This window comes from Hyla sarda, chromosome 4 (genome assembly GCF_029499605.1).
Source record: "Hyla sarda isolate aHylSar1 chromosome 4, aHylSar1.hap1, whole genome shotgun sequence".
NCBI classification, from domain to species: domain Eukaryota; kingdom Metazoa; phylum Chordata; class Amphibia; order Anura; family Hylidae; genus Hyla; species Hyla sarda.
The window spans coordinates 409273703-409297540 of NC_079192.1; the positions used below are offsets into that span (position 1 = coordinate 409273703).

The window sequence follows — 23838 nt, forward strand, 5'->3', positions numbered from 1 at the left end:
ACCTGTCACCATTATCCGGTGCCAGAATACTGTATGTGTTAACCGGCCGGCATTCTCGTAGCCCAAGACATGACTCAACATGGCGCTATTGGAAGTCGAAAGACTGGAAATCCCATAGACTTTGCATGGAACTTCGGGCATTTCGACTCCTGATCACGTCATGTCAGGCCAAGTCTCAGGCTACGAGAATTACCATCCAGTTTACAAATATCCTGCAGCCAGATTATCATGACAAGTACTCTTTAAAGGGTACCTATTATTTTGGCCCAGTGGCTGGATCCCTAAATAACCAAGTGGTTCCATAGAAAAAGGTCACAGAGTACAAACAGTAACTTTTCCTATTAACAACGGGACGGCTCCTGTATATTGTTGTCTATGTCCATGGAGCTCTAAAATGCTGTTAAAAAAACTGTCTAGCAAATACATTTTCTTTAATTAATTTGTTCCTTTAGGTGGCGCAATATTCTCACACACATATTCTCAAAAGTATTTTAGCTTCAGATTATTTTATTGAATTTTCACATATTTAGAAACAGACAAATCTAATATTCTTCATCGAATGGCCATTTCGGATGATCTTTCCACCTGCAAAATCAGAAATATTTTGGTAAAGTTGTGGATGTTTACTAGTAGGTCCAGCATGCCTCCAGTGATCAGTATTGATTTATAGAGAAAAAACAAGGTTATGTATACTTTAGGGGTTACCTTCTTACAAAGCTTCTTATGGGGCTGATCCAAGGCATTTACTTCACTTCACTTGGAAAACATGGTGTCTGGTTCTCCCTCAATATGACAATTGCCCTGGACTCCAGTTTCCTAGGGGGTCCTCAAGGTCAAGACTCCCAAGAGAAACAAGATGGTGGAAAAACATTCTGCACCAGTCTTCACTCCAACCAATGTTCCCTCTTAGCCATTGTAACTAGGGAGTGGGTCACTTTGGAATCTGAGACTACTACCTCAAACCCTGGCAATCCTTATCGGAGACAAATAAATACTGCAATATAGTGCCAAATTATTCTCCAAAATTAGCTACAATAGTAGGTGGGTTTATAGGAAGAATCTTAAAGTTAATAAACAGAGCTGCTCATCAGGATTTTGGGAATACTTTTTGTTATTCGTGCAGTCTTCGCCAAGTCTTATTATTGATATGAAAACAAGGCTCAAGTGCCCAGGGGGTGTTCCCCTGCAAAGCAAGACACCAGGTAAGTCCAGCCCATGTCCTCTCTTACTGTCAGTCAAATAGCATAGATGGATACAAGCAGGCCATGGGGCAGTGATAAAGAGGAGGACATGGGCTGAGGACATGGCCTGGACTTACTTGGGATTTCGCTGTGCAGGGGAACACCCTCTGTGCACTTGAGCCTAATATTCATAATAACAAAAAGACTTAGATCTTGGCTCTGGAAAGGACTATAGAGAATAAAAAGATTGGACAGAATGAGAAGTCCTAACCAGCTATGTGATTATTTGGTTCCTTGCTGACAGGTCCACTTTAAGGTCTTGTGGTTAGTGTTTGCAGGACAAATAATCCAGGGCAGTGAAGGCATTCAGGCAAGTATCTCTGATGTTCTGTAGAAGTAAAGTGTTTACTGCTAGGCTCTCTGGTGGTCTTGAGCCTAGAACTATTACATCCAGCCTTGAACCATAATACCCAGCCTGGAGCCATAACACCCAGCCTGGAACCACAACACCCAGCTTGGAGCCATAACACCCAGCTTGGAGCCATAACACCCACCTGGAGCCATAACACTGAGTCTGGAGCCATAACACTGAGTCTGGAGCCATAACACCCAGCCTGGAGCCATAACATTCAGTCTGGAACCACAACACCCAGCCTGGAGCCATAACACCCAGCCTGGAGCCATAACACTCAGTCTGGAGCCATAACATTCAGTCTGGAATCACAACACCCAGCCTGGAACCATAACACCCAGCCTGGAGCCATAACACTTAATCTGGAACCAAACCACCCGGCCTGGAGCCATAACACCAAGCCTGGAGCCATAACACCAAGCCTGGAGCCATAACATTTAGTCTGGAACCATAACACCCAGCCTAGAGCCATAATACCCAGCCTAGAGCCATAACACCCAGCCTGGAGCCATAACACCCAGCCTGGAACCATAACACCCAGCCTGGAACCTTAACACTTAGCCTGCCAACAGATCCCTCAGTTTACCACCATGCTCTATGCTTGTGACATTCCTCCTGGCAGTCTACCTGATCCTGTCCTACGGGTTTCTGCGGGTACACTGCTTCATCACTTATTCAAGTGTATTTTAGTCATTTCTTAGTGGACACCAATTCTTGAAAATTTGTGTTATTATACAAATACATATTATAAGAATTATAATATGTATTTGCATTATAACACACATTTTCAAGAATTTTCTTCAATATTCTTTGGAACATATTCAACCATGCATATTACTTACTTAAAATCCACGTAGCGTCTGTTTTGGTTCAGTTCGTTCAGAGTTTTTATTTCTTCCTCACTCAACTCAAATTCGAAAACCTAAAAAATTGCAATCACCAAAGGCAGAAGTCAGTCCCTCATGCACAGGACCAGAGAGTCTAAGGGTGTGTAGATTTTTGCTGCCAATTGTTTTAATGACAGACATACTGTTTTGCTTATATAGTGCAGCATAGGCTATTATTAGAGAACAATTTAGAGGTTCTTGTGTATGTTTTCTCAGATATGGCAGGCGTAATAGGTGCTGGTTCTGGAGGCAGGGAGGACAGGTTGGGCACTACCCGAGGGCTCGGCCAGAGTGGGGGTGCCCGATGCTCCTGTTTGCTTAAGCAAGTTGCCGATAAAAGAAAAACAATACAAAGTCAATATATATATATATATATATATATATATATATATATATATATATAAGGCTCTCCTCCGATTTTGGAATACTTTGTCCAATAATCAAAGGTTGGAGCTTCAATGCAGAACAATGGGGGAGATTTGTCAAAGCCTGTATAGAGGAAAAAGTTGACTAGTTGCCCATATTAACCAATCAGATGGCTTCTTTCATTTTCCGTAGGCCTTTCCAAAAATGAAAGAAGCGATCTGATTGGTTGCTATGGGCAACTGCACCACTCTTCCTCTACACAGGTTTTGATAAATCTCCCCCTATTTGTCTACATGGTTACAGATTATGCTAAATACTTATCTTCCTTCCACTGTCTGCAGGTTATCAAAAAGATGGAGTAGAAGGAATAGAGACACTTAGGTCTACATCCAATGACTAGTAAGACATTTTTTTTATTTTTTTTTAAGATGCATTGGGCCAAGGAAACAAAATTTGGTTCATTGGTTCACACTGACTTTTAACACGTTTTTACAATTTAAAAGAAACATGCGTGTACATTTGACAATCTCAATGGGGGAGATTTATCAAAAATTATCAAAATTTGCCCAGTTGTCCATAGCAACCAATCAGATGGCTTCTTTCATTTTCCAGAGGCCTTTTTCAAAATGAAAGAAGTGATCTGATTGGTTGCTATGGACAACTTAACAACTTTTCCTCTGGACATGTTTTGATAAATCTCCCCCCTAATATGTAGATGTTGTTCATGATAGTCCGGTACAAGAAATTCAGGGTAACAAACCAATAGGGTTGTAAGTACTGCAGAGGCAAAACATGGGGCTCCTATTGGATCCAAGATAGTTGTTTGCTTTATTAGAATGGGTGGTCAATCTTTGTTGTGTTCCCCCTCTTCACTATTCTTCACTTTTAGTGAGCAGTGAATCCACCCATCCCAGAGGTTTGGAGTGGTAATGTAACCATCACCAGCAGGGGGCTCTAGTTTAATCCCTGCTTTGGGGCCCTCTGACATCTATCTTACCCCTGTATCAGACTATTGTTGGTCCACATGAACCCTCATCATCTTGGTAATCCAATAGAATGTCTTCTATTTTCTGATGGTTGTGAACACTGAACAGTGACTTTCTGGGTTGTTCTCCCAGCCTTTGCTTTACGTGTTCATTTTGGTACGTTGACAAGGTTGTTTGGGGTGTGAAGAGTCCACAATGGACTTAATTATGACATTGCTCTTCTCTCTTGCCTACCTCAGTTCTAAGAGGTTGAGGTCTCCCCATGGTTTATCCGCATCACTAGGTTGTGAGACCATCCAAGGTTGGGTCACCCTTTTATCTAGAGTGTGTACCTTCTCAAAATTCTTTGTCTCCTACCTCAAAGTTCTGCTTGATCCTCTCCGGCTTAAAACTCTTGGCAAGGACAACTATCCCCCTCTGCAGCATGTGTCTCATTGCCACGTGTGCCGGAGTTCGGCCATATTTTTTTGCAATTGAGTTGAGCACAGGGTCCTCAAGCAGGATCGGAGCAGTCTGGTCGTACCTGAAGAAGCAAAATTATAATATGGATACGTGTAAAGTTACTCAATGCGTATTAAAAAGCAGCAAATGTACATCACCAGGAGGCTAGACTACAGACAACATGACCAAACTGGGCACTGTCTTTGTATGGAGACACCAATTGGGAGAAAAGACCACAGTTTTTGGTTATAAGTAACAGTTACAACCCTACTCAGAAAGAGTTACTCCTTAAAGGGGTACTTCGCCCCTAGACATCTTATCCCCTATCGAAAGGATAGGGGATAAGATGTTTGATCAGGGGGGGGGGTCTCCCTGCTGCACCCAGCATTCTTTTAGAGCGTCGGGTGCAGCGTCGGAGGCTCGTGACGTCACAGCCACAACCCCCTCGTGATATCACGGCCACGCTCTTTAAATGCAAGTCTATGGGAGGGGGCCTGATGGACGTGCATTGAGGGGGCATGGCCGTGACATCACGAGTGGGCTGTGCCCGTAACGTCACAGGCCTCCTCCCCGCATCGCCAGTCATCCGGCATGGAGCGAACTTCGGATGTCTGGGGTGCCGCAGCCAAGATCGCAGGGGTCCCAAGTGGCGGGACCCATGTGATCAGCCATCTTATCCCCCATCCTTTGTGTACGGAATAAGATGTTTAGGGGCGGAGTACCCCTTTGAGGATGTCATTTCTTACCAGTCTGGATCCCGAGTAGAGCCCAACACCCCATACGCCTCCAGGACTATGTTGTGTGACTTGCAGAACTCCAGCAGCTTAGACTGATTCAAGTAGAGGTGACACTCCACCTGCGGATAGACCAGATTTCTCAGATATAAGAACCTGTGTGGAGGGGACTGCGAGGAGAGGAAGAATATTTCTATGGTACCTGGTTGCACACAGGTTTGTATCTCAGTCCCGGCATGTTGAGGATGAGCTCAATTTGTTTGTGGTTGAAGTTGGAGACACCGATAGATTTCACCACCCCGGCTTCTTTTAGGTCTTCCATTGCCTAAACATAATAAATCATCAAATATTAAACCAATAAGGAGTAAAGGATGAGCAGTGACAAGTACCCAATTTGGCTATTGGGAATCTCAACTACATGTGACTGCTAAAATATTCAAATACGTCATAGTAGCTTTATAGAGAACTTAACTAATAAAATGTCACCTCATACATGGGCAGAAGTGAAGGTTCCAACTAGATATAAGACAGCTGTATACAGCCCCTATATTGGCCCATGGGTCTCCATGGTTACAGACTATCAACAGTCCTGTGTAGTCTGATCTTGCAGTCAGCCCCACTTCTATCTGTCCCCTACTACTATCTAACATACATTCAGCAGACAAGTAAGGGTGTATTCACACGGCAGAATTTCCGATTGGGGAATTGCCCCTGAAATTAAAGCCCATAGACTTCTATGGGATTCCGCACTCCCATTCACACTTCTGAATTTCAGCTTGCGGAATTCCGCAAGTGGAAATTCAGAAGAATAAATAGGAGTACAAAATCCCATAGAAGTCTATGGGCTTTAGTCTGAACTGGAATTCCGCAAGCGGAAATTCTGCTGTATGAATAGACCCTAAGAAGCAAGGAACAGATGGATTGGAATATAACTGCAGGATACGACTACACAGGGATTGATGATAGTCTGTTACCATGGAAACATATAGGCCAGTACAAGAGCTGGATACGCAAAATAGGAAATTTTTAATAAAGGCTCTTTACAAAGTTGCAGTAACGATAACACCCTGTGCATGTTTCTCTCTGGTCAGGTAACGCTTACAGGCCCGGGCCAATCAGCAACGGAGATGGGGTATTTCCTGCCTCCTGGCCTTGCTCTTGATTTTACTTTAGCTTTCAGTTTTGTTCTGATTCAATTCAGTGTTAATGTCCCTCCTGTCTGTGTCTGTTCACACTTGTAACTTTGTTTTAGCCCAACTTTGTAGTTCTGATCAGTTCTGATCAGCTTTAAGCCTAGTCCTGTTTGTTAGTTATATCTGTCTACTATGGTCGGATTAGTCTTGTCTAGTTTGGTATCTGTGTTAGTAACTGGTTTCTTGAATTGTACTCATATGTTTTTGTGTTTTGGATCCCTTCATGGTTATAAGTCCTGATCCATAGCTTTGCTTTGCCCCTGGCCTGGAGTTTGGTTTGGATGTTAGTCCTGTGTAATCCAGGACCTGTTAATCCTGATCTGTATAGTGTCTTGACCCGTATTCGAATCTGTTTGTCTTTATACAAAATGAAAGGGAACACTCTCCTCAAGCCTGGAAAAAGTGATCCAGCAGATCCCGAAACGCGTCTAGCTACACTTTTCTATACAGTAATCCATCTATACAGCCGTTCAAAGCCACCCCTGACCGATTACCAAAGTGAGGATACAGTGACAAGAAACCGACACCTAATTCCGGCACGCGCAGCGCACAAGGAAACCACCGACATGCCGGCCAGCAGACCTCTCCCTCCCCCGGCTCGCTGGCGCTGACGACTAGCAAGCGCAGGAGCGACTAGGCGACCATGCTAGAAGCCACAGCGGGTGAGTTGAGAGAATGTTGTGGAACCACTTCAGGAATGGTGGGACATACCGTCTAATCATGATACACAGTATCAAAGAATTTTATATAACTAGTTACCTAGTTACTGCCGCGGACTGCCAATACCTTCTACAGTTGCACAGTAACTACTTAAAGGGGTACTCCGCTGCTCAGCGTTTGGAACAAACTGTTCCGAACGCTGGTGCTGGCGGCGGGAGTTGTGACGTCATAGCCACGTCCACTCATGACATCAAGCCCGCCCCCATAATGCAAGACTATGGGGGGGGGGGGGGTGACAGCCGTCACGCCCCCTCCCATAGACTTGCATTGAGGGGGCGTAGCGGCTGTCACGCCCCCTCCCATAGACTTGCATTGAGGGGGTGGGCATGATGTAATGAGGGGGTGGGGCTATGACGTCACAAGCTCCCGGCACCAGTGTTCGGAACAGTTTGTTCCAAACGCTGAGCAGCGGTGTACCCCTTTAACCGAAACCAATAGAAGGTAAAATCAGCTCACCCTGTTGCCGAGATATTGAGCACGGAGCACGTGGCAGGATGTGACGCGTTTCGGCCAGGTTCTGGCCTTACTCATACTCGTATGAGTAAGGCCAGCACCTGGCCGAAACGCGTCACATCCTGCCATGTACCTGTGACTCATGTAGCTATATGTAAATGTAGTCGACTATTGGATCTGCAACTGAGCTGGAGTGTTCGTGCTTTTTCATACTTAACGGATACGGACTATAATATCATCAGTTACATAGTAACCCCCCCTCACTACGGACTATAATATCATCAGTTACATAGTAACCCCCCCTCACTATGGACTATAATATCATCAGTTACATAGTAACCCCCCCTCACTACGGACTATAATATCATCAGTTACATAGTAACCCCCCCTCACTACGGACTATAATATCATCAGTTACATAGTAACCCCCCCTCACTATGGACTATAATATCATCAGTTACATAGTAACCCCCCCTCACTACGGACTATAATATCATCAGTTACATAGTAACCCCCCCTCACTATGGACTATAATATCATCAGTTACATAGTAACCCCCCCTCACCACGGACTATAATATCATCAGTTACATAGTAACCCCCCCTCACTATGGACTATAATATCATCAGTTACATAGTAACCCCCCCTCACTACGGACTATAATATCATCAGTTACATAGTAACCCCCCCTCACTACGGACTATAATATCATCAGTTACATAGTAACCCCCCCTCACTATGGACTATAATATCATCAGTTACATAGTAACCCCCCCTCATTATGGACTATAATATCATCAGTTACATAGTAACCCCCCCTCACTATGGACTATAATATCATCAGTTACATAGTAACCCCCCCTCACTACGGACTATAATATCATCAGTTACATAGTAACCCCCCCTCACTACGGACTATAATATCATCAGTTACATAGTAACCCCCCCTCACTACGGACTATAATATCATCAGTTACATAGTAACCCCCCCCTCACTACGGACTATAATATCATCAGTTACATAGTAACCCCCCCTCACTACGGACTATAATATCATCAGTTACATAGTAACCCCCCCTCACTACGGACTATAATATCATCAGTTACATAGTAACCCCCCCTCACTACGGACTATAATATCATCAGTTACATAGTAACCCCCCCTCACTACGGACTATAATATCATCAGTTACATAGTAACCCCCCCTCACTACGGACTATAATATCATCAGTTACATAGTAACCCCCCCCTCACTACGGACTATAATATCATCAGTTACATAGTAACCCCCCCTCACTACGGACTATAATATCATCAGTTACATAGTAACCCCCCCTCACTACGGACTATAATATCATCAGTTACATAGTAACCCCCCCTCACTACGGACTATAATATCATCAGTTACATAGTAACCCCCCCCCCTCACTACGGACTATAATATCATCAGTTACATAGTAACCCCCCCTCACTACGGACTATAATATCATCAGTTACATAGTAACCCCCCCTCACTACGGACTATAATATCATCAGTTACATAGTAACCCCCCTCACTACGGACTATAATATCATCAGTTACATAGTAACCCCCCCCTCACTATGGACTATAATATCATCAGTTACATAGTAACCCCCCCTCACTACGGACTATAATATCATCAGTTACATAGTAACCCCCCCTCACTACAGACTATAATATCATCAGTTACATAGTAACCCCCCCCTCACTACAGACTATAATATCATCAGTTACATAGTAACCCCCCCTCACTATGGACTATAATAATATCATCAGTTACATAGTAACCCCCCCCCTCACTACAGACTATAATATCATCAGTTACATAGTAACCCCCCCTCACTACGGACTATAATATCATCAGTTACATAGTAACCCCCCCTCACTACGGACTATAATATCATCAGTTACATAGTAACCCCCCCTCACTATGGACTATAATAATATCATCAGTTACATAGTAACCCCCCCTCACTACGGACTATAATATCATCAGTTACATAGTAACCCCCCCTCACTACGGACTATAATATCATCAGTTACATAGTAACCCCCCCTCACTACGGACTATAATATCATCAGTTACATAGTAACCCCCCCCTCACTATGGACTATAATATCATCAGTTACATAGTAACCCCCCCTCACTACGGACTATAATATCATCAGTTACATAGTAACCCCCCCTCACTACAGACTATAATATCATCAGTTACATAGTAACCCCCCCCTCACTACAGACTATAATATCATCAGTTACATAGTAACCCCCCCTCACTATGGACTATAATAATATCATCAGTTACATAGTAACCCCCCCCCTCACTACAGACTATAATATCATCAGTTACATAGTAACCCCCCCTCACTACGGACTATAATATCATCAGTTACATAGTAACCCCCCCTCACTACGGACTATAATATCATCAGTTACATAGTAACCCCCCCTCACTATGGACTATAATAATATCATCAGTTACATAGTAACCCCCCCTCACTACGGACTATAATATCATCAGTTACATAGTAACCCCCCCTCACTACGGACTATAATATCATCAGTTACATAGTAACTGTCACGATGCCGGCTGGCAGGAGGTGGATCCGCTGTGTCAGCGAGGGATTGGCGTGGACCGTGCTAGTGGACCGGTTCTAAGAGGCTACTGGTTTTCACCAGAGCCCGCCGCAAAGCGGGGTGGTCTTGCTGCGGCAGTAGCAACCAGGTCGTATCCACTAGCAACGGCTCTACCTCGCTGACTGCTGAGAAGGCGTGGGACAGAAGGACAAGGCAGAGGCAAGGTCAGACGTAGCAGAAGGTCGGGGGCAGGCGGCAAGGTTCGTAGTCAGGATGGATAGCAGAAGTTCAGGTACACAGGCTTTGGACACACTAAACGCTTTCACTGGCACAAGGCAACAAGATCCGGCAAGGGAGTGCATGAGAGGAGATCAGATATAGTCTGGGAGCAGATGGGAGCCAATTAAGCTAATTGGGCCAGGCACCAATCATTGGTGCACTGGCCCTTTAAGTCTCAGAGAGCTGGCGCGCGCGCGCCCTAGAGAGCGGAGCCGCGCGCGCCAGCACATGACAGCAGGGGACCGGGACGGGTAAGTGACCTGGGATGCGATTCGCGAGCGGGCGCGTCCCGCTGTGCGAATCGCATCCCCAACGGCCATGACAGTGCAGCGCTCCCGGTCAGCGGGACTGACCGGGGCGCTGCAGGGAGAAAGACGCCGTGAGCGCTCCGGGGAGGAGCGGGGACCCGGAGCGCTAGGCGTAACAGTAACCCCCCCTCACTATGGACTATAATATCATCAGTTACATAGTAACCCCCCCTCACTATGGACTATAATATCATCAGTTACATAGTAACCCCCCCTCACTATGGACTATAATATCATCAGTTACATAGTAACCCCCCCTCACTACGGACTATAATATCATCAGTTACATAGTAACCCCCCCTCACTACAGACTATAATATCATCAGTTACATAGTAACCCCCCCTCACTACGGACTATAATATCATCAGTTACATAGTAACCCCCCCCTCACTATGGACTATGCCATCACATGCAGCGTGTCACATATGATTATTGTCTGTACACAGAATTCACTACTTCTAAAGACGCTGTATAATATACTGTATAGATATTATATTTATTTTTATGTCTATTTTATCCTATTTTCCTATTGGATTTTATATATTTAATATTCTACAATTATATAGAGATATAGAGGATCAACTATAACACTTTGATACCTCATTGACTTTGATCCCTCATTGACAATCAATATATAAGCAGTAGCTGTTAGTCAGCACGCTATATACCTGCAGCTATGTTTCCTTGATATCTTATTTGTTACTACTTTACATACCCCCTTTTGGTTTTTATAGTGTGTTAACCTCTCGTATCCCGACCTGTTTCCGCAACCTCTGCACAGTTCTTTTTATTGTTGTGACTATGTCGCCTTTGCACTTTAGTCCAGAGGAGGGACTGGCGCCCAGTTGTAGAACCGCTGCTTAGGGTGGATATACAAGTAGGAGTTAAAAGAGGTTCTGGGTAAGATCTATGTGACTATTGCTTCATTTTTTATTTTGGCTATTTTGGCACACTGCTTTTGGACAGTCCTGATGATTCATGATTAAAGAGGTACTCTGCCCCTATCCTTACCCCCGCAATCTCCGTGCTTCACCCGGCTTTGGTTTAGAGCGTTTAGGCTTGTGACATCACGGCCGCACCCTGCTGCTGATGTCACGCTCCCTCCCATAGACTTGAATTGAGGGGGCATGGCTGTGACGTCACGAGCCTCTGCCCCGCATTGCCAGTCATCCGGCACGGAGCGAAGTTCGTTCCGTGCACCAAATGTCTGAGGTGCCGCAGTCGAGATCGCGGGGGTCCCCAGCAGTGGAATCCCCACCATCAGACATTTTATCCCCTATCCTTTGGATTGGGGATAAGATGTCTAGGGGCAGAGTACCCCGTTAAGGCAACGACAAAGTGATGACAGGTCCCCTTTAATGCCATACAATCATAAGTAATACATCCATTCTGTGTTGCTTCTTCTATATGTAAAACACAACATTTGGTCTGTGCCAGGTAGGAGGGTGGGAAATCATCATCTCTTAACGATGAATTAACCAATTCAAGAGTTGTGTTGACTAGGAAGACTAGGTGGCTTTAAAGGGGTACTCCGCTGCTAGACATCTTATCCCCTATACAAAGGATAGGGGATAAGATGTCTGATCGTGGGAGTCCCGCTGCTGGGCCCCCCGTGATCTAACAAAACAAACGCTGAGTCCCTGTGGCAGTGGTTGTGAAGCGACGCCACCCCCCCCCCCCTCCATTCATGTCTAGTGTCGTCAAATAGACATGAATGGAGGGGGTGTGACATGACGTCACAAGGGGCATGGCCTTGAAGTCCTCCCACTCCGAGCCTTCTGAAAAAAATGTGAACAAAACACCGGAGTACCCCTTGAAAATGTAGATTCCCTTACAGATTTTGGGGGAAGTTTTCATACCTTCCAGGTGTCTCGAATGTCAGTATTGTGATAAATCAGTTTTCCATTCTCATCTGTCGGCTCTAGATCATCACCGGGCTTAAAAACAAGAGCAAATAAATAGAACCTAAGAAACAAGAAGAACCATGAAATAAGCTGGACCTGTTCAAGAGCCTCCTCCCCACTACAGTCACTGACAATTTTCATAAAATATTGGGCAACATTTTTAGGCTAATGTCCAGACCTTGAACTCCATAGGAATGTGAATAAGGAAGAGATCGATGTAATCCAACTGTAGGTTCTTCAAGGACTTCTCTAGAGCAGGACGGACCAACTCCGGGGAATGATAGGTGCTCCAGAGCTAGAAGGGATAGAAAAGCAGAGTCACTGTGAGAGTTGTCAATGATACCAGCTAACGAGGACAACCAATTACTGTCTATAGAGATATACCATTACCTTACTAGTATAGAACACTTCCTCTCTCTTGACCGTCCCGTCCGCGATCTTCGCATTGATAGCTCGTCCGACCTCAACCTCATTGCCGTATATGAATGCAGAGTCAATGTGTCGATACCCGACCTCAAGAGCAACTTTCACGGCCTCTTCTACCAGAGACTTGGGGTCCTATGTGGAACAATATGAAAAATGATGGCTGGTAACCATGCGGATCTTAGGCACAATAGTTTAATAAAATCCCATTTAGTACAATCGAAGTCAAGATCATGGGCAAAATATTCTCAAACAGCATCTATTTCCCTTATCCTTTCTCGGTATCTGGTCAACACATCTGGTCACCTACTTGACTTCTTCTACTCTGTCCTACTCTCCAAGACCTGCAGCTGCAGAATGCCATGGGTACCCCACTATTACCCCAGTATTATGCCTGCTGTGCCTCCATGTATTATGTCTGCTGTGCCTCCATGTATTATGCCTGCTGTGCCTCCATGTATTATGTCTGCTGTGCCCCCATGTATTATGTCTGCTGTGCCTCCATGTATTATATCTGCTGTGCCTACATGTATTATATCTGCTGTGCCTCCATGTATTATGTCTGCTGTGCCTACATGTATTATGTCTGCTGTGCCTCCACGTATTATGTCTGCTGTGCCTCCATGTATTATATCTGCTGTGCCTCCATGTATTATATCTGCTGTGCCTCCATGTATTATGTCTGCTGTGCCCCCATGTATTATATCTGCTGTGCCTTCATGTATTATGTCTGCTGTGCCTCCATGTATTATGTCTGCTGTGCCTACATGTATTATGTCTACTGTGCCCCAATGTATTATGTCTGCTGTGTCTCCATGTATTATGTCTGCTGTGCCTCCATGTATTATGTCTGCTGTGCCTACATGTATTATATCTGCTGTGCCTCCATGTATTATGTCTGCTGTTCCTCCATGTATTATGTCTGCTGTGCCTCCATGTATTATGTCTGCTGTGCCTCCATGTATTATGTCTGCTGTTCCTCCATGTATTATGCCTGCTGTGCCTCCATGTATTATGTCTGCTGTGTCTCCATGTATTATGTCTGCTGTGCCTCCATGTATTATGTCTGCTGTGCCTCCATGTATTATGTCTGCTGTGTCTCCATGTATTATGTCTGCTGTGCCTCCATGTATTATGTCTGCTGTGCCTCCATGTATTATGTCTGCTGTGCCCCATCTATTATGTCTGCTGTGCCTCCATGTACTATGTCTGCTGTGCCTCCATGTACTATATCTGCTGTGCCTCCATGTATTATGTCTGCTGTGCCTCCATGTATTATGTCTGCTGTGCCCCATCTATTATGTCTGCTGTACCTCCATGTATTATGTCTGCTGTGCCTACATGTATTATATCTGCTGTGCCTCCAGGTATTATGTCTGCTGTGCCTTCATGTATTATGTCTGCTGTGCCTCCATGTATTATGTCTGCTGTGCCTCCATGTATTATGTCTGCTGTGCCTCCATGTATTATGTCTGCTGTGCCTTCATGTATTATGTCTGCTGTGCCCCCATGTATTATGTCTGCTGTGCCCCCATGTATTATGTCTGCTGTGCCTCCATGTATTATGTCTGCTGTGCCTCCATGTATTATGTCTGCTGTGCCTCCATGTATTATGTCTGCTGTGCCTCCATGTATTATGTCTGCTTTGCCTACATGTATTATGTCTGCTTTGCCTACATGTATTATATCTGCTGTGCCTCCATGTATTATATCTGCTGTGCCTCCATGTATTATGTCTGCTGTGCCTCCATGTATTATGTCTGCTGTGCCTCCATGTATTATATCTGCTGTGCCTCCATGTATTATGTCTGCTGTGCCTCCATGTATTATGTCTGCTGTGCCTCCATGTATTATATCTGCTGTGCCTCCATGTATTATATCTGCTGTGCCCCCATGTATTATGTCTGCTGTGCCCCCATGTATTATGTCTGCTGTGCCTCCATGTATTATGTCTGCTGTGCCTCTATGTATTATGTCTGCTGTGCCTCCATGTATTATATCTGCTGTGCCCCCATGTATTATATCTGCTGTGCCTCCATGTATTATGTCTGCTGTGCCTCTATGTATTATGTCTGCTGTGCCTCCATGTATTATATCTGCTGTGCCCCCATGTATTATGTCTGCTGTGCCCCCATGTATTATGTCTGCTGTGCCTCCATGTATTATGCCTGCTGTGCCTCCATGTATTATGTCTGCTGTGCCTCCATGTATTATGTCTGCTGTGCCTCCATGTATTATGTCTGCTGTGCCCCCATCTATTATGTCTGCTGTGCCCTCCATGTATTATGTTTGCTGTGCCTCCATGTATTATGTCTGCTGTGTCTCCATGTATTATGTCTGCTGTGCCCCCATGTATTATGTCTGCTGTGCCTCCATGTATTATGTCTGCTTTGCCTACATTTATTATGTCTGCTTTGCCTACATTTATTATGTCTGCTGTGCCTCCATGTATTATATCTGCTGTGTCTCCATGTATTATGTCTGCTGTGCCTCCATGTATTATGTCTGCTGTGTCTCCATGTATTATATCTGCTGTGCCTCCATGTATTATGTCTGCTGTGCCTCCATGTATTATGTCTGCTGTGTCTCCATGTATTATATCTGCTGTGCCTCCATGTATTATGTCTGCTGTGCCTCCATGTATTATGTCTGCTGTGCCTCCATGTATTATGTCTGCTGTGCCCCCATGTATTATGTCTGCTGTGCCCCCATCTATTATGTCTGCTGTGCCTCCATGTATTATGTCTGCTGTGCCTCCATGTATTATGTCTGCTGTGCCCCATCTATTATGTCTGCTGTGCCTCCATGTATTATGTCTGCTGTGTCTCCATGTATTATATCTGCTGTGCCTCCATGTATTATGTCTGCTGTGCCTCCATGTATTATGTCTGCTGTGCCTCCATGTATTATGTCTGCTTTGCCTCCATGTATTATGTCTGCTGTGCCTCCATCTATTATGTCTGCTGTGCCCCATCTATTATGTCTGTTGTACCTCCATGTATTATGTCTGCTGTGCCCCATCTATTATGTCTGCTGTGCCTCCATGTATTATGTCTGCTGTGCCTCCATGTATTATGTCTGCTGTGCCCCCATCTATTATGTCTGCTGTGCCCCCATGTATTATGTCTGCTGTGCCTCCATGTATTATGTCTGCTGTGCCCCCATGTATTATGTCTGCTGTGCCTCCATGTATTATGTCTGCTTTGCCTACATTTATTATGTCTGCTGTGCCCCCATGTATTATATCTGCTGTGCCCCCATGTATTATGTCTGCTGTGTCTCCATGTATTATGTCTGCTGTGCCCCCATGTATTATGTCTGCTGTGCCTCCATGTATTATGTCTGCTTTGCCTACATTTATTATGTCTGCTGTGCCCCCATGTATTATGTCTGCTGTGCCTCCATGTATTATGTCTGCTGTGTCTCCATGTATTATGTCTGCTGTGCCCCCATGTATTATGTCTGCTGTGCCTCCATGTATTATGTCTGCTTTGCCTACATTTATTATGTCTGCTGTGCCCCCATGTATTATGTCTGCTGTGCCTCCATGTATTATGTCTGCTGTGCCTCCATGTATTATATCTGCTGTGTCTCCATGTATTATGTCTGCTGTGCCTCCATGTATTATGTCTGCGGTGTCTCCATGTATTATGTCTGCTGTGCCTCCATGTATTATGTCTGCTGTGTCTCCATCTATTATGTCTGATGTGCCTCCATGTATTATGTCTGCTGTGCCTCCATGTGTTATGTCTGCTGTGCCCCCATGTATTATGTCTGCTGTGCCTCCATGTATTATGTCTGCTGTGCCTCCATGTATTATGTCAGCTGTGCCTCCATGTATTATGTCTGCTGTGCCTCCATGTATTATGTCTGCTGTGCCTCCATGTATTATGTTTGCTGTGCCCCCATGTATTACGTCTGCTGTGCCTCCATGTATTACGTCTGCTGTGCCTCGATGTATTATGTCTGCTGTGTCCCATCTATTATGTCTGCTGTGCCTCCATGTACTATGTCTGCTGTGCCTCCATGTATTATGTCTGCTGTGTCTCCATGTATTATATCTGCTGTGCCTCCATGTATTATGTCTGCTGTGCCTCCATGTATTATGTCTGCTGTGCCTCCATGTATTATGTCTGCTTTGCCTCCATGTATTATGTCAGCTGTGCCTCCATGTATTATGTCTGCTGTGCCTTCATGTATTATATCTGCTGTGCCCCATCTATTATGTCTGCTCTGCCCCCATGTATTATGTCAGCTGTGCCTCCATGTATTATGTCTGCTTTGCCTCCATGTATTATGTCAGCTGTGCATCCATGTATTATGTCTGCTGTGCCCCCATGTATTATGTCTGCTGTGCCTCCATGTATTATATCTGCTGTGCCTCCATGTATAATGTCTGCTCTGCCTCCATGTATTATGTCTGCTGTGCCTCCATGTATTATGTCTGCTGTGCCCCCATGTATTATGTCTGCTGTGCCCCCATGTATTATGTCTGCTGTGCCTCCATGTATTATGTCTGCTGTGCCTTCATGTATTATGTCTGCTGTGCCTCCATGCATTATATCTGCTGTGCCTCCATGTATTATGTCTGCTGTGCCTCCATGCATTATATCTGCTGTGCCTCCATGTATTATGTCTGCTTTGCCTCCATGTATTATGTCAGCTGTGCCTCCATGTATTATGTCTGCTGTGCCCCCATGTATTATATCTGCTGTGCCTCCATGTATTATGTCTGCTGTGCCTCCATGCATTATATCTGCTGTGCCTCCATTTATTATGTCTGCTGTGCCTCCATGTATTATGTCTGCTGTGCCTCCATGTATTATGTCTGCTGTGCCTCCATGTATTATGTCTGCTGTGCCTCCATGTATTATGTCTGCTGTGCCCCCATGTATTATGTCTGCTGTGCCCCCATGTATTATGTCTGCTGTGCCTCCATGCATTATGTCTGCTGTGCCTCCATGTATTATGTCTGCTGTGCCTCCATGCATTATATCTGCTGTGCCTCCATGTATTATGTCTGCTGTGCCTCCATGTATTATGTCTGCTCTGCCTCCATGCATTATATCTGCTGTGCCTCCATGTATTATGTCTGCTGTGCCTCCATGTATTATGTCTGCTGTGCCTCCATGTATTATATCTGCTGTGCCTCCATGTATTATATCTGCTGTGCCCCCATGTATTATGTCTGCTGTGCCCCCATGTATTATGTCTGCTGTGCCTCCATGTATTATGTCTGCTGTGCCTCTATGTATTATGTCTGCTGTGCCTCCATGTATTATATCTGCTGTGCCCCCATGTATTATATCTGCTGTGCCTCCATGTATTATGTCTGCTGTGCCTCTATGTATTATGTCTGCTGTGCCTCCATGTATTATATCTGCTGTGCCCCCATGTATTATGTCTGCTGTGCCCCCATGTATTATGTCTGCTGTGCCTCCATGTATTATGCCTGCTGTGCCTCCATGTATTATGTCTGCTGTGCCTCCATGTATTATGTCTGCTGTGCCTCCATGTATTATGTCTGCTGTGCCCCCATCTATTATGTCTGCTGTGCCCTCCATGTATTATGTTTGCTGTGCCTCCATGTATTATGTCTGCTGTGTCTCCATGTATTATGTCTGCTGTGCCCCCATGTATTATGTCTGCTGTGCCTCCATGTATTATGTCTGCTTTGCCTACATTTATTATGTCTGCTTTGCCTACATTTATTATGTCTGCTGTGCCTCCATGTATTATATCTGCTGTGTCTCCATGTATTATGTCTGCTGTGCCTCCATGTATTATGTCTGCTGTGTCTCCATGTATTATATCTGCTGTGCCTCCATGTATTATGTCTGCTGTGCCTCCATGTATTATGTCTGCTGTGTCTCCATGTATTATATCTGCTGTGCCTCCATGTATTATGTCTGCTGTGCCTCCATGTATTATGTCTGCTGTGCCTCCATGTATTATGTCTGCTGTGCCCCCATGTATTATGTCTGCTGTGCCCCCATCTATTATGTCTGCTGTGCCTCCATGTATTATGTCTGCTGTGCCTCCATGTATTATGTCTGCTGTGCCCCATCTATTATGTCTGCTGTGCCTCCATGTATTATGTCTGCTGTGTCTCCATGTATTATATCTGCTGTGCCTCCATGTATTATGTCTGCTGTGCCTCCATGTATTATGTCTGCTGTGCCTCCATGTATTATGTCTGCTTTGCCTCCATGTATTATGTCTGCTGTGCCTCCATCTATTATGTCTGCTGTGCCCCATCTATTATGTCTGTTGTACCTCCATGTATTATGTCTGCTGTGCCCCATCTATTATGTCTGCTGTGCCTCCATGTATTATGTCTGCTGTGCCTCCATGTATTATGTCTGCTGTGCCCCCATCTATTATGTCTGCTGTGCCCTCCATGTATTATGTTTGCTGTGCCTCCATGTATTATGTCTGCTGTGTCTCCATGTATTATGTCTGCTGTGCCCCCATGTATTATGTCTGCTGTGCCTCCATGTATTATGTCTGCTTTGCCTACATTTATTATGTCTGCTGTGCCCCCATGTATTATGTCTGCTGTGCCTCCATGTATTATGTCTGCTGTGTCTCCATGTATTATGTCTGCTGTGCCCCCATGTATTATGTCTGCTGTGCCTCCATGTATTATGTCTGCTTTGCCTACATTTATTATGTCTGCTGTGCCCCCATGTATTATGTCTGCTGTGCCTCCATGTATTATGTCTGCTGTGCCTCCATGTATTATATCTGCTGTGTCTCCATGTATTATGTCTGCTGTGCCTCCATGTATTATGTCTGCGGTGTCTCCATGTATTATGTCTGCTGTGCCTCCATGTATTATGTCTGCTGTGTCTCCATCTATTATGTCTGATGTGCCTCCATGTATTATGTCTGCTGTGCCTCCATGTGTTATGTCTGCTGTGCCCCCATGTATTATGTCTGCTGTGCCTCCATGTATTATGTCTGCTGTGCCTCCATGTATTATGTCAGCTGTGCCTCCATGTATTATGTCTGCTGTGCCTCCATGTATTATGTCTGCTGTGCCTCCATGTATTATGTTTGCTGTGCCCCCATGTATTACGTCTGCTGTGCCTCCATGTATTACGTCTGCTGTGCCTCGATGTATTATGTCTGCTGTGTCCCATCTATTATGTCTGCTGTGCCTCCATGTACTATGTCTGCTGTGCCTCCATGTATTATGTCTGCTGTGTCTCCATGTATTATATCTGCTGTGCCTCCATGTATTATGTCTGCTGTGCCTCCATGTATTATGTCTGCTGTGCCTCCATGTATTATGTCTGCTTTGCCTCCATGTATTATGTCAGCTGTGCCTCCATGTATTATGTCTGCTGTGCCTTCATGTATTATATCTGCTGTGCCCCATCTATTATGTCTGCTCTGCCCCCATGTATTATGTCAGCTGTGCCTCCATGTATTATGTCTGCTTTGCCTCCATGTATTATGTCAGCTGTGCCTCCATGTATTATGTCTGCTGTGCCCCCATGTATTATATCTGCTGTGCCTCCATGTATTATGTCTGCTCTGCCTCCATGTATTATGTCTGCTGTGCCTCCATGTATTATGTCTGCTGTGCCCCCATGTATTATGTCTGCTGTGCCCCCATGTATTATGTCTGCTGTGCCTCCATGTATTATGTCTGCTGTGCCTTCATGTATTATGTCTGCTGTGCCTCCATGCATTATATCTGCTGTGCCTCCATGTATTATGTCTGCTGTGCCTCCATGCATTATATCTGCTGTGCCTCCATGCATTATGTCTGCTTTGCCTCCATGTATTATGTCAGCTGTGCCTCCATGTATTATGTCTGCTGTGCCCCCATGTATTATATCTGCTGTGCCTCCATGTATTATGTCTGCTGTGCCTCCATGCATTATATCTGCTGTGCCTCCATTTATTATGTCTGCTGTGCCTCCATGTATTATGTCTGCTGTGCCTCCATGTATTATGTCTGCTGTGCCTCCATGTATTATGTCTGCTTTGCCCCCATGTATTATGTCTGCTGTGCCCCCATGTATTATGTCTGCTGTGCCTCCATGCATTATGTCTGCTGTGCCTCCATGTATTATGTCTGCTGTGCCTCCATGCATTATATCTGCTGTGCCTCCATGTATTATGTCTGCTGTGCCTCCATGTATTATGTCTGCTCTGCCTCCATGCATTATATCTGCTGTGCCTCCATGTATTATGTCTGCTGTGCCTCCATGTATTATGTCTGCTGTGCCTCCATGTATTATGTCTGCTGTGCCTCCATGTATTATGTCTGCTGTGCCTCCATGCATTATATCTGCTGTGCCTCCATGCATTATATCTGCGGTGCCTCCATGTATTATGTCTGCTGTGCCTCCATGCATTATATCTTCTGTGCCTCCATGTATTATGTCTGCTGTGCCTCCATGTATTATGTCTGCTGTGCCTCCATGTATTATGTCTGCTGTGCCCCCATGTATTATATCTGCTGTGCTTCCATGTATTATGTCTGCTGTGCCTCCATGCATTATATCTGCTGTGCCTCCATGTATTATGTCTGCTGTGCCTCCATGTATTATATCTGCTGTGCCTCCATGTATTATGTCTGCTGTGCCTCCATGTATTATGTCTGCTGTGCCTCCATGTATTATATCTGCTGTGCCCCCATGTATTATGTCTGCTGTGCCTCCATGTGTTATGTCTGCTGTGCCTCCATGTATTATGTCTGCTGTGCCTCCATGTATTATGTCTGCTGTGCCTTCATGTATTATGTCTGCTGTGTCTACATGTATTATGTCTGCTGTGCCTCCATGTATTATGTCTGCTGTGCCTCCATGTATTATGTCTGCTGTGCCTCTATGTATTATGTCTGCTGTACCTCCATGTATTATGTCTGCTGTGCCCCCATGTATTATGTCTGCTGTGCCTCCATGTATTATGTCTGCTGTGCCTCCATGTATTATGTCTGCTGTGCCTCCATGTATTATGTCTGCTGTGCCTCCATGTATTATATCTGCTGTGCCTCCATGTATTATGTCTGCTGTGCCTCCATGTATTATGTCTGCTGTGCCTCCATGTATTATGTCTGCTGTGCCTCCATGTATTATATCTGCTGTGCCTCCATGTATTATGTCAGCTGTGCCTCCATGTATTATGTCTGCTGTGCCCCCATGTATTATATCTGCTGTGCCTCCATGTATTATGTCTGCTGTGCCTCCATGCATTATATCTGCTGTGCCTCCATTTATTATGTCTGCTGTGCCTCCATGTATTATGTCTGCTGTGCCTCCATGTATTATGTCTGCTGTGCCTCCATGTATTATGTCTGCTGTGCCTCCATGTATTATGTCTGCTGTGTCTCCATGTATTATGTCTGCTGTGCCTCCATGTATTATGTCTGCTGTGCCTCCATGTATTATGTCTGCTGTGCCTCCATGTATTATGTCTGCTCTGCCTCCATGCATTATATCTGCTGTGCCTCCATGTATTATGTCTGCTGTGCCTCCATGTATTATGTCTGCTGTGCCTCCATGTATTATGTCTGCTGTGCCTCCATGTATTATGTCTGCTGTGCCTCCATGCATTATATCTGCTGTGCCTCCATGCATTATATCTGCGGTGCCTCCATGTATTATGTCTGCTGTGCCTCCATGCATTATATCTTCTGTGCCTCCATGTATTATGTCTGCTGTGCCTCCATGTATTATGTCTGCTGTGCCTCCATGTATTATGTCTGCTGTGCCCCCATGTATTATATCTGCTGTGCTTCCATGTATTATGTCTGCTGTGCCTCCATGCATTATATCTGCTGTGCCTCCATGTATTATGTCTGCTGTGCCTCCATGTATTATATCTGCTGTGCCTCCATGTATTATGTCTGCTGTGCCTCCATGTATTATGTCTGCTGTGCCTCCATGTATTATATCTGCTGTGCCCCCATGTATTATGTCTGCTGTGCCTCCATGTGTTATGTCTGCTGTGCCTCCATGTATTATGTCTGCTGTGCCTCCATGTATTATGTCTGCTGTGCCTTCATGTATTATGTCTGCTGTGTCTACATGTATTATGTCTGCTGTACCTCCATGTATTATGTCTGCTGTGCCCCCATGTATTATGTCTGCTGTGCCTCCATGTATTATGTCTGCTGTGCCTCCATGTATTATGTCTGCTGTGCCTCCATGTATTATGTCTGCTGTGCCTCCATGTATTATATCTGCTGTGCCTCCATGTATTATGTCTGCTGTGCCTCCATGTATTATGTCTGCTGTGCCTCCATGTATTATGTCTGCTGTGCCTCCATGTATTATATCTGCTGTGCCTCCATGTATTACGTCTGCTGTGCCTCCATGTATTATATCTGCTATGCCTCCATGTATTATGTCTGCTGTGCCTCCATGTATTATATCTGCTGTGCCTCCATGTATTATGTCTGCTGTGCCTCCATGTATTATATCTGCTGTGCCTCCATGTATTATGTCTGCTGTGCCTCCATGTATTATGTCTGCTGTGCCTCCATGTATTATGTCTGCTGTGCCCCCATGTACTATGTCTGCTGTGCCTCCATGTATTATATCTGCTATGCCTCCATGTATTATGTCTGCTGTGCCTCCAGTTCCTGCACTTTTTTCACAGCAGGAACACCGTTCCCATTAGCAGTTCTGCGGGACCAGCCCTTGAGTGGAAATCTTGGGTGAGTTCCTGCACTTTTTTCCCCCAGGACTTGACCCCTGGATATATCCCTGAGCGAGCAACCCTATACTTACATCCGTGACTACCCACCTCATCGGGGGCGTAGGTGCCCAGGCCAACCACCGGTATCTTGTGCCCATCATTCAGTGTAATACGTGAGTCCTTTGTCAGAGCCATAATACTGCTCGGATCTCTCCTCCGGTGAGTGTCACCTCCCAGCAGCTCAGCTCTGTGTGCACTCCAGTGAGTGAGTGGTCACCGCCCAGTTCCTT

General features: G+C 45.0%; 1 protein-coding gene across 1 annotated transcript; it reads right to left on the reverse strand.

Moving 5' to 3' along the window:
• Positions 1–224: 224 nt before the first annotated feature.
• LOC130267632 (prostaglandin-E(2) 9-reductase-like) lies at positions 225–23817 on the reverse strand. Its single transcript, XM_056517675.1, has 9 exons — positions 23657–23817; positions 12857–13024; positions 12645–12761; positions 12422–12499; positions 5210–5332; positions 5020–5129; positions 4190–4355; positions 2436–2515; positions 225–585 (listed from the first exon to the last, which is right to left on the reverse strand). Exons 1-9 carry the CDS (start codon positions 23741–23743, stop codon positions 543–545), a joined length of 972 nt encoding a protein of 323 aa, XP_056373650.1. The 5' UTR covers positions 23744–23817; the 3' UTR covers positions 225–542.
• Between the last annotated feature and the right edge of the window lie 21 nt (positions 23818–23838).